This window comes from Pongo pygmaeus, chromosome 19 (genome assembly GCF_028885625.2).
Source record: "Pongo pygmaeus isolate AG05252 chromosome 19, NHGRI_mPonPyg2-v2.0_pri, whole genome shotgun sequence".
Classification (NCBI taxonomy): Eukaryota; Metazoa; Chordata; class Mammalia; order Primates; family Hominidae; genus Pongo; species Pongo pygmaeus.
In genome coordinates, this window is record NC_072392.2 from 11,821,090 (window position 1) to 11,835,187 (window position 14,098).

The window sequence follows — 14,098 nt, forward strand, 5'->3', positions numbered from 1 at the left end:
CTCAAAACATTAAAAATAGAAACAGCATATGACCCAGCAATCCCTCTTTTGGGTATATACCCAAGGGAAATGAAATCAACACCTCATGGAGATATCTGCACTCCTTTATTCATTGCAGCCTCATTCCCAAAAGCCAAAATATGGAAAAAATATAAATGTCCATCGACATTATACAAGAAAGACATCCTGCATTTGCAACAACACTAATGAGCCTAGAAGACATTATGTTAAGTGAAATGAGTCAGACATAAACAGAAATACACTGTATGGTCTCACTCACATGTGGAATCTCACTTTCCCTCTTGATACAAGATTATTTTATTTCATGCCAGTACATGTATTGAAACCTCATTTATTTAATGCTTCATAGTACTCTGTCTTCTAATAGTACTGCATTCTATTTCATTATTTATCTATTTTTGAGCATTTAGTTTATTTTTTCCAATACAATTTTCCTTGTACATATATCTTTATTGTTTGTGTGTAAGAATTTCTCTGGGCAAACAAGAAGTACAATTGCTTGACAGAACAACATCGTAGGCTAAATAATGCCTCTTCCCCAGAGTTCCACATCTTAATCTCTGAAGCATGTGAATGTTGCCTCATGTAACAAAAGTGACTTTGCAGATATCATTAAGTCAAGGATCTTGAGACAGGGGGATTATCTGGGATTATCCAGGTGGGCCCTAAGTAATCACAAGGGTCCATAGAAGAGAGAGAAAAAAGGTCAGAAGAAGGAAGTGACGTGATGACAGAGGGAGAGGGAAGAAAATACTGTGTGATATGGGGCCACAAGCCAAGGAATCGGACAACCTCTGGAAGCTGAAAAGGGTGTGCAACAGATTCTCCATGAAGGCTTCCAGAAGGAATCAGCCCTCCCAACCCCTTGATTTTAGGACTTGTGACCTCCATGTTGTTTTGAGTCAGGAAGTTTGTTGTAACTTGTTATGGAAACAGTAGAAACCTCTTAAAATAATATGCTCTTTTTGAAAAATACATTCTGCCAAATTTCTATCCAAAATAGCTGTTCTTACAGTTCTGAACACTGCTCCTCCCACATCCTGGCCAACCTTAGATATTTTTAGTCACTTCAGTTTTACTCAATGAAATGACTTTTTAAATTCTCACTTTTATTTTAAGTGGTTTCATTCTAATGAGATTGGGTGTTGATCAAAGAAAATGATCAAGGCAAGTCTCAATCATTTTAGGAGGTTTATTTGCCAAGGTTAAGGATATACCCAGGAAAGAACACAGAGCCACGAGAAAAATGTGGTCCATGCTTTTTCCAAAGAGGCTCTGGGAACCTCAGTGTTTAAAAGGAAAGGAGCAGGTTTTCAGGAAAGAGAAAAAACATTTTTTAAAGGGTGTGGGTAAGTTAAGAGGCAAATGGTTGCATCCTTTTCAGTCTTTGTTCAGCCGTTCACATGTGAGAGGAGGGTAGGGGAACAGTCACTTATGCGTCCGTCTTGCTCAGTGAATCTGCATTTTTACGTAAGATAACATAAACATAGAGCAGAGGAAGCAATCAGACACGTATTTGTCTCAGGAAAACAGAAGGATGATTTTGAGTTCTGTCCTTTGTCCCATACCTGTGAAGATAAGCTGTCAATTTACATTGTCAGGGTGAAATTCAACAGAACTGTTTTAGGATAAAGATCTTGGGGCCCACACGGAATTTCCTTGTGGGCAAATTGTGAGGGAAGTATGTAGCTTTTTTATCTTTGTAGCTATTTTATTTAGGAACCAAATGAGAGGCAGGTTTGCGTGACCCAGTTCACAGCTTGACTTTTCCCTTTGGCTTAGTGAGTTTGGGGTCCTGAGATTTATTTTCCTTTCACATGGGCATCTTTTCAAATCTTTAGATTTCTTTTTCTGTTCATTACCTATTCAGACCCTATCGTATGCCCATTTTCTCACAAGGTAGTTTTCCTTCTTTTTATTTCCTTCCTTTCTTTCTTTTTATACAGTTTCTCATTATAAACTTTTGCTATGTGTCCCTTGGTATATGTATGTTGTAATATTGTTCCCAGTCTGTTATTTGTCCTCTAACTTAATATTAACAAGTAATAAAAAAGATTTTATAATCAAATAATTTGGGGAATTCTAGGAGAAGTCAAGGGTCTTCATTATAAGCTTAATACTAGAAGTGATAGATATAGCACAAGAAAATAAAACCTCAGATTGATCTAACTTATTAATGGTAGTATAAGATATCAACATGAAATACAAGTAAGTTGACTTTAGCAATTTATTCAAACAATATGCCACCAACTGGTAAAGTTAATTTAGTATATAATGCTATTTATGTATGCATACCCAAGCATACATTAAAAAGAAAAGCTTTGTAGTCACTGTGTTAGTCAGGTTCTCTAGAGGGACAGAACTAATAGGATAGATGTATATATGAAGTGGAGTTTATTAAGGAGTATTGACTCCTACCATTGCAAAGTGAAGCTCCACAATAGGCTATCTGCAAGCTGAGGATCAAGGAAGCCAGTCCGGGTCCCAAAACCTCAAAAGTAGGGAAGCCGACAGTGCAGCCTTCAGTCTGTGGCCAAAGGCCTGAGAGCCCCTGGAAAACAACTGGTGTAAATCCAAGAGTCCAAAGCCTGAAGAACTTGGCGTCTGATGTTAGAGGGCAGAAAGCATCCAGCACGGGAGATAGATAAAGGCCAGAAGACGCAGCAAGTCAGCTTCTCTCACCTTCTCCTGCCTGATTTATTCTAGCTATTCTAGCAGTGCTGGCAGCTGATTAAACGGTGCCCATCCAAACTGAGGGTGGGTCTACCTCTCCCAGTCCACTGACTCGAATGTTAATCTCCTTTGGCAACACCCTCACAGAACACCCAGGAACAATACTTTGCGTCCTTCAATCCAATCAAGTTGACACTTCATGTTAACCATCACCATCGCCTTAAGAAATGTCAAAATGATATTTAACACAATTCAACATCTGTTCCTCGTTAAAACTCTCAGTAAAGTAGGAATAAAATAATATTTGGCTATTTCACTAGCAGATGGAAACCAATCCCAATCCAGGAGCAAAACATTCCATCTAATGATGGAACCCAAGAGGCATTGTCATTAACATAGAGAAAGCGCAATGACAGCTCCCTTCCCTACTGTAATTCAAAAATGTGTCCTAGATTTCTAGCCAATGCAATAATAAATTTAAAAATCTTAATCACCTAAATGTTGTGAAATATCAAACATAATATTATTTATGGATGATATAAAAAATAAATAAAAGGGAAAGTTAAGGACTCATTGCAAAATAAATTTTAAAATGCAATACCTTTCCTAATATCCACAATAACCAATTAGAAAATATATTTTCAAAATAACAACCAAAACATATGGTACAAATAAGTGTAAAGAAATTTGTTGAAACTGTGAAGAAAACTACGTATCCTTATTGAAGGATATTTTAAAAGATATGAATAAACATATATACTTTGTGTACTGGGAGATTCAATTTTATAAGGATACTATTTCTCCAGTTTAGTTAAAAGTAAAATACTACTCTAATTGAACTCCAATTTGATTTTTGGCATATTTGTCTCTACTGTTATTAGAAGTTCTTATCATTTAACCAATTATTAAAGAGCCAATAACCTACGTGTTCAACAATATAAAGTTAGCCAAATAAATTATGTATATCCAGATGGAAGAAAAGTGTGCATTGTTTATTTTAAATCATATTTGCAAAAATAATTGACAAGAAAAACTAAGATTTTATTTTCAGTAAAACAGTAGGTTCGAAATTAGTATAGTGATTGATATGTATATTTGTGTGTGTGTATATATATATACACATATATACATATATACATATATACGTATATACATATATACATATATACGTATATACATATATACATATATACATATATATACATATATACATATATACATATACATATATACATATATACATACATATATATGTGTATATATATACACACACACACACAGAGAGAGAGAGAGAGAATAATAGAGAGACATAAAAAAGAAAGCTACTGAATGAATCACACCAGGACATAATGTTTTTTCCCTGGTTAATAAAATTATGAATCTTGTTTTTATCTTTATCTTTGCTTAATATTCCACAATAAGTATATACTCTTAATAAATGGACAAAACAGTATTATCTTGTAGAACAGTTAAGAATAATAAAGAAATACAACTGTAAAAGAACTAGAAAACTTCTGAAAAGTTTTCAGATCAGTTTTTATGTATGTGAAAGGTCTTTCTAAATGTAGAAACAAAGAACTATATTTAGAAAAGGACTGTTAAATGTGACTTCATAAAAGCTTTAAATTTCTGTAGATCACAAAATACCATAAACAAACTGTTTTGCATTAAATAGAAGTTTAATAATTTATTATAATCTTGAAGGGAAAAGCCCAGATTGTATTTTGATATTTTGTACATTAATATATTATTACAACATGAAGAAAGTTTTTTTTGAATTTTGTTTTAGTCATTTCCTTTGAAGCCACATCATGGTAACAGAGTCTCACTCTGTCGCCCAGCCTGGAGTGCAGTGGAGCGATCTCGGCTCACTGCAACTTCCACCTCCTGGATTCAAGTGATTCTCCTGCCTCAGCCTCCAGGGTAGCTGGGATTGCAGGCACACACCACCATGCCCAACTAATTTTTTGTATTTTTAGTAGAGACAGAGTTTCACCATGCTGGCCAGGCTGGTCTCGAACTCCTGACCTTGTGATCCACCTGCCTCAGCCTCCCAAAGTGCTCGGATTACAGGCATGAGCCACCATACCCAGCCAGTAACATCTTTTTTTATTATTTAACTTTTAAGTTCAGGGTACATGTGCAAGCTTGTGATATAGATAAACTTGTGTCATGAAGGTTTGTTGTACAGATTATTTCATCACCCAGATACTAAGCCTAGGACCCAATACTGGCGTGAGATTGTATTTCATTGTGGTTTTGATTTGCATTTCTCTAATGATTAGCTATGTTGAGCTTTTTTTCATAGGTTTGTTGGCCACATGTATGTCTTCTTTTGAGAAATGTCTGTTCATGTCCTTTGTCCACTTTTTAATGAGGTGGTTTTTTCTTGTAAATTTAAGTTCTTTATAGCTGCTGGATATTAGACTTCTGTCAGATCCAAGCTTACAAAAATTTTCTCCTATTCTGTAGGTTCTCTGTTCACCCTGTTGATAGTTTTCTTTGCTGTGCAGAAGCTCTTTAGTTTAATTCGATCTCATTTGTCAATTTTTGCTTTTGTCGCCGTTGCTTTTGGTATCTTTGTCATGAAATCCTTGCACATTCCTATGTCCAGAATGGTATTGCCTAGGTTGTCTTCTCAGGTTTTTATAATTTTAGGTTTTACATTTAAGTCTTTAATCCATCTTGAGTTAATTTTTGTATATGTTGTAAGTAAGGGGTCCAGTTTCAATCTTCTACATATGGCTAGCCAGTTATCTCGGCACCATTTATTGAATAGGGAGTCCTTTCCCCATGACTTGTTTTTGTCAGGTTTGTTGAAGATCAAATGGGTGTGGGTGTGTGGCCTTATATTTCTGGGTTCTCTATTCTGTTCCATTGGTCTGGTCTATGTGTCTGTTTTTGTACCAGTGCCATAAACAAAATTTTAAAAGAAATTTTCAACACATATGTGAAAAGAGTAAATATTCTCTATATATGAAAAGCTCTCGTGAATTGTACTGGGTATCTCCCATTTGTTCTGCTCCCCTCCTCTTATTGCCCTCAACCCAGTTACACTTTGCCCTTCCCAACTCTGTGCTTTCCCTAACCTGGGAGACTTGATTTGCATGAATTTGTATCACTGGACTGCCTTTGCCCTCTAGGTTTTTGTGACCTTTGGCCATGCTGAGTATCAGAAGGTGATAGGAAGGAGAAAGAGAGTGAGATCCCGGTAGTCATTTCTTTGGCCTCGCCTGCCCTCTGCTAATGGTTACAGCTCTTGTAGGGCTCCTTCTCCAGAGGGCTCTCTCTGTCTCTCCAGGTTCTGCTAACCCCTCCTCTCCCTTGTCTCCTCAAGCCCAGAGTGGAACTGGAACCTCCCCAGCTCCACTCACCCTAACATTACTAGCCCAGAGTAATGTACTCTCTCGTAGGTCTCTTCAATCTACACTTTCATAAATAGTTCCTTTAGTTAACTTTCCTCAAAAGAGCTGGTGTGTTGTATCATCATTTTGCCTGCAGAAACCCTAACAATTACAGTAATCAAAAAGAAAAAGATAAATAGCCCAGTAGAAATGTAGGCAAAGGACAAGAACAAACAACTCACAAAATAAAAACTCCAAATAGTTTATCAACATGAAAAAAAAGTTTAGCATCACTAGTAAATACACATATATTTGCATAATATGCATATGTTAATTAAACCAATGTTGTGATCTTATTTTTAATCTATCCTTTTTTTAATTTAAATAATATTTCCCAGTGTTGAAAGGATGGGAGTGCATATAGGTTATCTCAAATACTGATGCTTGGGATTGAAATTTCTGAGAAATAATAATTATTACTACTAATAATTTAATTGAATAATTATTGAATAAATCAAATAATTATTAAATAATTTAATAATTATTAATGATAATTTGTACAAAGAATACTAAAAATGTTTTTACCCTTTGATCCGGCAAATCCCACTTCCAAGAAGACTGCCGTAAGTAACTAAAGTTTTCACTTATATAGAACAATGTTCAGCAAAGCATTATCTGTGAGGTAAATTCTGGGAAATGACTTACGTTTTCAGAAATTAGATAAATTTTAGATAAAGTGTGGATTGTCCATATACAGACTTTTAAAAAATCCTCTCTAGAAGAACTAGTGACCTTCTCTCACACTTCTTTTGTTTTGAGATGGAGTCTCGCTCTGTCGCCCAGGCTGGAGTGCAGTGGCACGATCTCGGCTCACTGCAAGCTCTGCCTCCCGGGTTCACACCATTCTTCTGCCTCAGCCTCCCAAGTAGCTGGGACTATAGGCGGCTGCCACCATGCCCGGCTAATTTTTTGTATTTTTAGTAGAGATGGGGTTTCACCTAGCCAGGATGGTCTTGATCTCCTGACCTCATGATCCGCCTGCCTCGGCCTCCCAAAGTGCCGGCATTACAAGCGTGAGCCACCACACCTGGCCACCTCTTTTTAAAAGTATTCATAAATTCTGCCTACACTAGCTCCAAAATATGTCCCAAATCCAATCACTTCTCACCTTCGCTCCTGCAAAAAGCCTGGACCAAGCCACCTTCAGTTCCCTGCCTAGACGGCCAAGCTGCCTCCTGACTGTCTTGTTTCTCATCCACCCTCCCCTGCCACAGTGTGTCTGCACTGCAACAAGCATATCTGAGAGCATAAGCCACATCATTCCATTCCCTGCCGAAAACACACCAGTGGCTTCCCAGTGAAATTAGAATAAAATCCATACTCCTCATACTCCTTCCCATGGCCTCCGGAGCCTCTGGTGGTCTGGCTCCATCTGCCTGTCAGCCATCCTCTCCACCACTCTCTGGACTGTCCTCCCCACTGTACATCATAGCCAAGCTTGCTTCTGCCACAGGCCTTTACACTTGCTTGCTCAGCAGCCTGTAACAGTCTTCCTGCAGTCTGTAGAGCTGGCCATTTCCCATCATTGAGATCCCAGTGAAATGTAGCTTCTTGAAGATGCCTTCCGAGAGGAAGAGACCTTCCTAGCTAATGTGGCATCATCACATTCCAAGAATTCTCTCTCATGAGCCCTTGTGTTTGTTTTTCTCAGTATTTAAAATATCAAAGATGTATCTGTTTGTTGCCTGTCTCCCCCACCTGAATGAGCAAAAGGACTTTGCCTTTCTTGTATCCCCGTCACTCAAACTGAATGCCTAGTACGTACTAAATAATATTTGTCCAATGATGACTGCACACATATTGATTCATTTATTCACTCAACAAAGACTTTTTGAGTGCCCTTCCTATGCCAGGCACTGCTCTGGGTACATGTGATACATCCATGAGGGAAGATCCCTGCCTCTCTGAAGCTTATACTCTAGCAGAAGTAAGGGGCAAGAGACAATAAATACAACTTCAAAGTGACTTATATAATGTAGTAGAGCACGACAGATGCTGTGGGGAAAAAAGAAAAATGTGGAGTAGAGTAGGAGAAGCAATGAGGCTGGGCATCTGGAGAGGCTGGGTAGGAGGAGGCAGAGGTGGTAGGCCTTCTTAGGAAGGAGACGTTTGAGAAAAACTTGGAGAAGAACAAATGCATCAGGCAGATATTTGGGGAAGAGCAGCCACACAGCTAGAACAATAGTCCTAACACAGAAGTGGAGTGGAGCCCAGAGCGCCTGTGCCTAACAATTTCTGCCTTCTTCTGAGAAATGTTTCTCCCAGGCTGGGCACGGTGGCTCATGCCTGTAATCCCAGCACTTTGGGAGGCCGAGGCAGGTGGATCATTTGAGGTCAGGAGTTCAAGATCAGCCTGACCAACATAGTGAAACCCTGTCTCTACTACTGTACAAAAACTAGCCGGGTGTGGTGGCGGGCGCCTGTAATCCCAGCTACTTGGGAGGCTGAGACAGGAGAATCGCCTGAACCTGGGAGGTGGAGGTTGCAGTGAGCCGAGATCATGCCACTGCACTCCAGCCTGGGTGACAGTGTGAGACTCCATCTCAAAAAAAAAAAAAAGTTTCTTCCAGCCTTGTGTTTCTATTAGCAGCACACTGCTATAACTGCCTGCCCCATGCGAATTGGCTTGAGGGCCTGTGCTTAACCAAACAAGATCTTTTCCCAGGGATTTTTTAAATTTTGACTTGCATTGGATAAAAAGTCTCTTTCCCTTCTCTTTCCATCCAATCACTCAACACATATTTTGACAAGCATTTACTACATAATTTCTTCTGTTCTGGGCACTGGGGCTTCCATGGTTAACAAGATAAATGGGGGTCCCTGATCTCATGAAGAGGAGGGATACAGTAAGTCAACAAGGAAAAACTGAGAATCGTTTCAGGTTCTCTGAAGGAAATCATCCTGGCTCTAGGATGGGAAATGACTAAGAAGGGGAGGTTGGTGGGTAGAGTCTTACAGGGTGGGGGTCATTTAAATTGAGGTTGTTTTGTTGTTGTTGTTGTTGTTTGAGATGGAGTTTCATTCTTGTCACCCAGGCTGGAGTACAATGGCATGATCTTGGCTCCTTGCAACCTCCGCCTCCTGAGTTCAAGCGATTCTCCTGCCTCAGCCTCCTGCCTCAGAGTACCTGAAGTTACAGGCGCCTGCCATCACACCCAGCTAATCTTTGTAATTTTAGTACAGATGGGGTTTTCACCATGTTGGCCAGGCTGGTCTCGAACTCCTGACCTTAGGTGATCCCCCTTCTCAGTCTCCCAAAGTACTGGGATTACAGGCTTGAGCCACCGTGCCCAGCCAGAATTGAGGTCTTGGTGGATGCAGAGGTATCAGCCATGCAAATGTCTTAGGAGGAAGTGTTCCGGGCAGGGATCTGAGGTGGCGATGAGCTTGGCAAGTCAATACACTGAAAGAAGGTGATCACAGCTACAGCCTAGTGAGAAAAGGAGAAAGTGAGCCACAGTCAGAGTTAGACCATGTGCCTTCCAACATGAAGAAACTGGGGTGTAAAAAAGCAACCCACACACACAGGGAGACAGGGAAGGAAGAGAAAGTCCACAGAGCCCTGCCGACAACATTCAGAATGGGATTCCACTCATCATACTGCCAGCTCCATGCCTGCCCTTGCCAGATACTCAAGTGAGAAAATCTCCCTCTGTACTTCTTCTAGGGTTTCTGTCACTAAAACCAAAAGAGTCATGATTAATTTATAGATATATATGAATATGAAAAAGACTGAAAGGAGAAGGAGTTACTGTACATGGAAACATCAACAGTGATATATCTGGGTTATAAAATTCATTTTCATCTCTGTACATTGCTTAACTTATGCTGTTTTAAAATCGTGGCATTCTTTGGTTACATTTGTGTTTTCTCACTTTGCCCTCTGTCATCTCAGGGGGCCGTGACGACAGGTATGCTGGTATCCCTCTCACACCTGTGCTGCCCACCGCCCTGCCCTCACAGGTGTATTGGGACCAAATGTGAAATCCACTGCAAGAATGAAAGGAGCATCTGCCACAGTACTTCCATTCGGAGCTAGAAATAATTCTCTTTGTTTGTGGATCAAGAGCACCTCAAATTAATTTGGCATAAGAATCTAATTTTTGAAATCAAGATTTCCCCCCACTGACAAAGTTAGCACCATAAGCAAATGGTTTCACAGCATTTTAAGAGCCTCCAGCTACATTGGGGCTCCACTGCCCCAATAGGAAGCGATAGGGAGCTGGGCGTGGGAGTCTGCAATGTACCTTTCACAGATATTTCTTTCACCTGGCAGACAGCCTAATGCTTAGCTGTCTGACCCACGACCAGGGGGTCCCTCACATGGGAAATTTGTTTATATTGGTGGATCCCCTTGTGGCTCTTGTCCAATCCATGTCCAGTTTATGCCTGCCTGACCATCACTCTGAGCTGGGAGCTCAGCCCAGTACCAGGAGAAAACCCAGCCTGGAGCAGCCCCTGGTTCTTCAGATGGAAGACGCAAATTCAGTATACCACCACAATAGGAAACACATTCAAATATTTTTACTTACAGATCCTGAGCAGGGAAAATGCAATGAGTTGGGAGGGTAGTGCTCTGTCCCTGGGTCACGAGAGGTAGAAATGAAGAGTGAGGCAGAGAGAAAGAGAAGTGCATAGAAGTGCATGGCAACTGGCAGTATATGTAAGAAAGTGTGTATATATAAAAGAAATATATATATATATGAAAGTGTGTATATATAAAAGAAAGTAGGATGTGTATATATATATAAAAGAAAGTATATACAAGAAATATGTTTCTCATATTTAATATAAGATATATCTTATGTTAATATATAAGTATATATAAGAAAGTAGGATGTGGGTCACTTTAGGTTTTCAGCAAATGCATGAACGGTCCCTTTAAAGGAAGTGGCAGGAAAGCAGGGAGCTCCTGCCTAGGAGAGATCCAAATTCTCTGGCTACTGGCTTGAGTCATTTGGGTGTGGTATAGAACTGGAAACTGTGTCCAGGGTAACTGAGCCCTGCTTCTGGTATGAGAAAGTTAAACCTATATTCAAAATGGATGCCCAAGCAACAGAAAATTAGAATTCCCTACTCCTGGTTGTAGGCTTCTCACTGAATGTCATAGCAGGCCTTGAATCAACTTCATACGCATTTATGACACCATTTTATGTACGGAGTAGTGAGTTCTCCTGCCCCCAATTTACAGATGAAGGTGGTAAGTTCTGGAAGGTTTAAGTAATTTGCCAAGATCAACTCTTTCAGCCGTGTCTTTCTGGAACAAGCGAAACTCTGAGCAAAGGACAAACCCAGGACCAGGCAGAGCAGCTGACTCACAGGCTGTGCCTTGCTTTCTGTCTGAATTATTTCTTGGCAGAAAATGCTGTTTTGCTGTCAGGACAGTGAAGTGTAGTTAGAACAAGCTCATGGAACAAAGCAGTTTAATTAAGGAAAAAAAATTACTTGGGTTACAGTGCTATTCTCTTCAATCCAAGATGGAAATTAATTTATAATAACCTTATCTTTTATTCATAGCATGCTGCATATTTCAGAGTATGTCGGCATCCTTGTATTTCTCAGTTGAATGTGAAATAATTGTGTGTTTCTAATGGGCTGCGAGTCAGTTAAAGTGCTGAAAGAACATAGCTGAGTCTTGGCTAACCATTCAGAGAAGTCTGAAGCCACTAGGGAGTAGCTTTGGTTTCCTTTTGATGAGTCATGATATTTAAAATTCAGAGGGCTGCTGCAGGCTTCAAAGCAGCCCTTTCAAACTGATCACTCCACAACCTAACTCCATCAGTGGCGGAGGACAAAGAAAGCCCATTCATGTTCCCCTAACGACCTCCTTCTCTTTTCCCAGACCAACCTGACGGAGCTGAAGTCATTTGGCTCTCCGCCTCTGGCCGTCAGCAATGTCAGCGCTGCGGTGATGGTGCTGATGGCCCCCGGGGGTAGGGTGCCCAAGGACCGGAGCTGGAAGGCTGCTAAGGTCACCATGGCCAAAGTGGATGGCTTCCTGGACTCGCTAATAAACTTCAACAAAGAGAACATTCACGAGAACTGCCTCAAAGCCATCAGGCCGTATCTGCAAGACCCCGAGTTCAATCCCGAGTTTGTGGCCACCAAATCCTATGCGGCTGCAGGCCTCTGCTCCTGGGTCATCAATATTGTGAGATTTTATGAGGTGTTCTGTGATGTGGAACCCAAGCGCCAGGCGCTGAGCAAAGCCACCGCGGACCTCACAGCTGCCCAGGAGAAGCTGGCCGCCATCAAAGCCAAGATCGCTGTGAGTGACCCCAGAGCCCCTTACCCTGCTAGTCCGCCTCCAATACAAACAACGCTCTTCGGTCACCATCTAACACCTAATGTTATGGTTTTTAAAGAGAAGTGGGAAAACCACATTTTCATGCAAAATCTCATTTTTCAATAGAGGCAACTTTTTACATTTCTTTCTCAAACACTGTATAGGCCAAACAAGACAGTTCCACTGGACCACTGGTTTACAAGCTGTGGTCCTAAAAGGTTTTCTCCTTTTCTGAACAAAAGGTTAAAATTTTGAGACTTTTTCTCTTTCTCCTTGGAAATGTAGATTTTAGCCACCTTACCCTTTTTACCTATTCCCTTCAGTTCTAGCCAACTATCTGCCTGTCTCACTTTCAGTAGCATGGATGTGTGGAAATGTGTCAGCTATCTGCATTGTTTTGTGGAAGTTCTTTAAAGCAAGTTATATACTGTGACTTAGTAGGTGGCCCCCCTTGTCCGTAAATATAAAACTGTGAGGGTCATTAGCTTTTATAAACTCATGTAGATGTTGTTATTATGTCTGCTTCACCCAGGATTTGGAGATGGGGATTGTGATCTTGGATTCACACCTATTTGGGGAGATTTTCCTTGTCAACCTGAAATAATTGAAAGGATCAGAATTCATTTTTTTTTTTTTAATCTGTAGAGGCAGGGTCTCCCTATGTTGCCCAGGTTGGTCTTGAACTCCTGGGCTCAAGTGATCCTCCCACCTCAGCCTCCCAAAGTGCTGGGATTACAGATATGAGCCACTGAGCCCAGCCCAGAATCCAGCTTCAAGAGTTGATTTAAGTGAAAAACTGGGAATGGCCATTCGGAAAACATGAACTCCAAAGAGATAGAGTGAGTGCTCCAAAGTAAAACGTTAAGGTGTTACTTATATAGGCAGAAAACAAAGAAATTTTCTATAATAGGCTGGTTTATGAGTTACAACAATTTAATTACAGTTTTCTGTACAGCTTGTTTCACTTCCTTTCCAATTTAAAAGAGTGTATTTAACCTTCCATCTTAGATAATGTGGAGTCTTTGTGTGAGAAAGGTAAAAGGGAGGTTAATCTATAACAAAGATCAGCAATGAAGCTGGAAGGAGTCTTCCCTGGTGCCCTTTAGTCATTTGCAATGTTTTACAAGACAATGTAGGTAAGGAAAAAGGCCAATCTATAATCAGAGAAATAAAGGTTACAACTGCCTAGGTAATAGCTGCCTGTCCTATGACTCGAGACCTATAATCACATTACCTTAAGGCTCAAAATATTTTAAGGTTCCAACAGCTTAGATCTTGAATTACTTACTTTCACACCCTTGAACTTCACCTTTCCCATAAAAATTTATACTAACAAAGTAACAGGTAGAAATCAGAATCCTGGAAGATAGCATGGCAGCTAAAAATCCATCCTTCCACATACCTTAGTTCCAGTCCAAGCTGTAATATTTACTGATTATGTGACCTTTAGAAAGGTTTCCAAAATGTCCAAACCTTAGCTTCCTGAAGTAGAATGGACACAGTAATAGTACCTGCTTCATGGGACTATTGTGAGGATTAAAGGATGTGATGTGTATAAAGCATGAGACTAGAGCCCAGCCCATGATGAAGGGAGCAGCAGGAGCTGCCACCCCTGCTGTGAGCGTGACTGTAACTGCTCATCCACTACTGCCCCATTTGACAGCATGTGCCGTCTACCACATGCACATCCAACCTTGTGCATGGACTCAATCAC

The 14,098-nt window shown here is 40.3% G+C and overlaps 1 protein-coding gene across 1 annotated transcript in view; it reads left to right on the plus strand.

Annotated features, from left to right (window-relative positions):
- Positions 1 to 14,098, plus strand: part of DNAH9 (dynein axonemal heavy chain 9) — a 379,881-nt gene that overhangs the window by 254,230 nt on the left and 111,553 nt on the right. Inside the window, exon 50 of the mRNA XM_054456248.2 lies at positions 11,941 to 12,366. Within this exon, the coding sequence (XP_054312223.2) occupies positions 11,941 to 12,366 (426 nt within the window). The remainder of the gene's footprint in view (positions 1 to 11,940; positions 12,367 to 14,098) is intronic.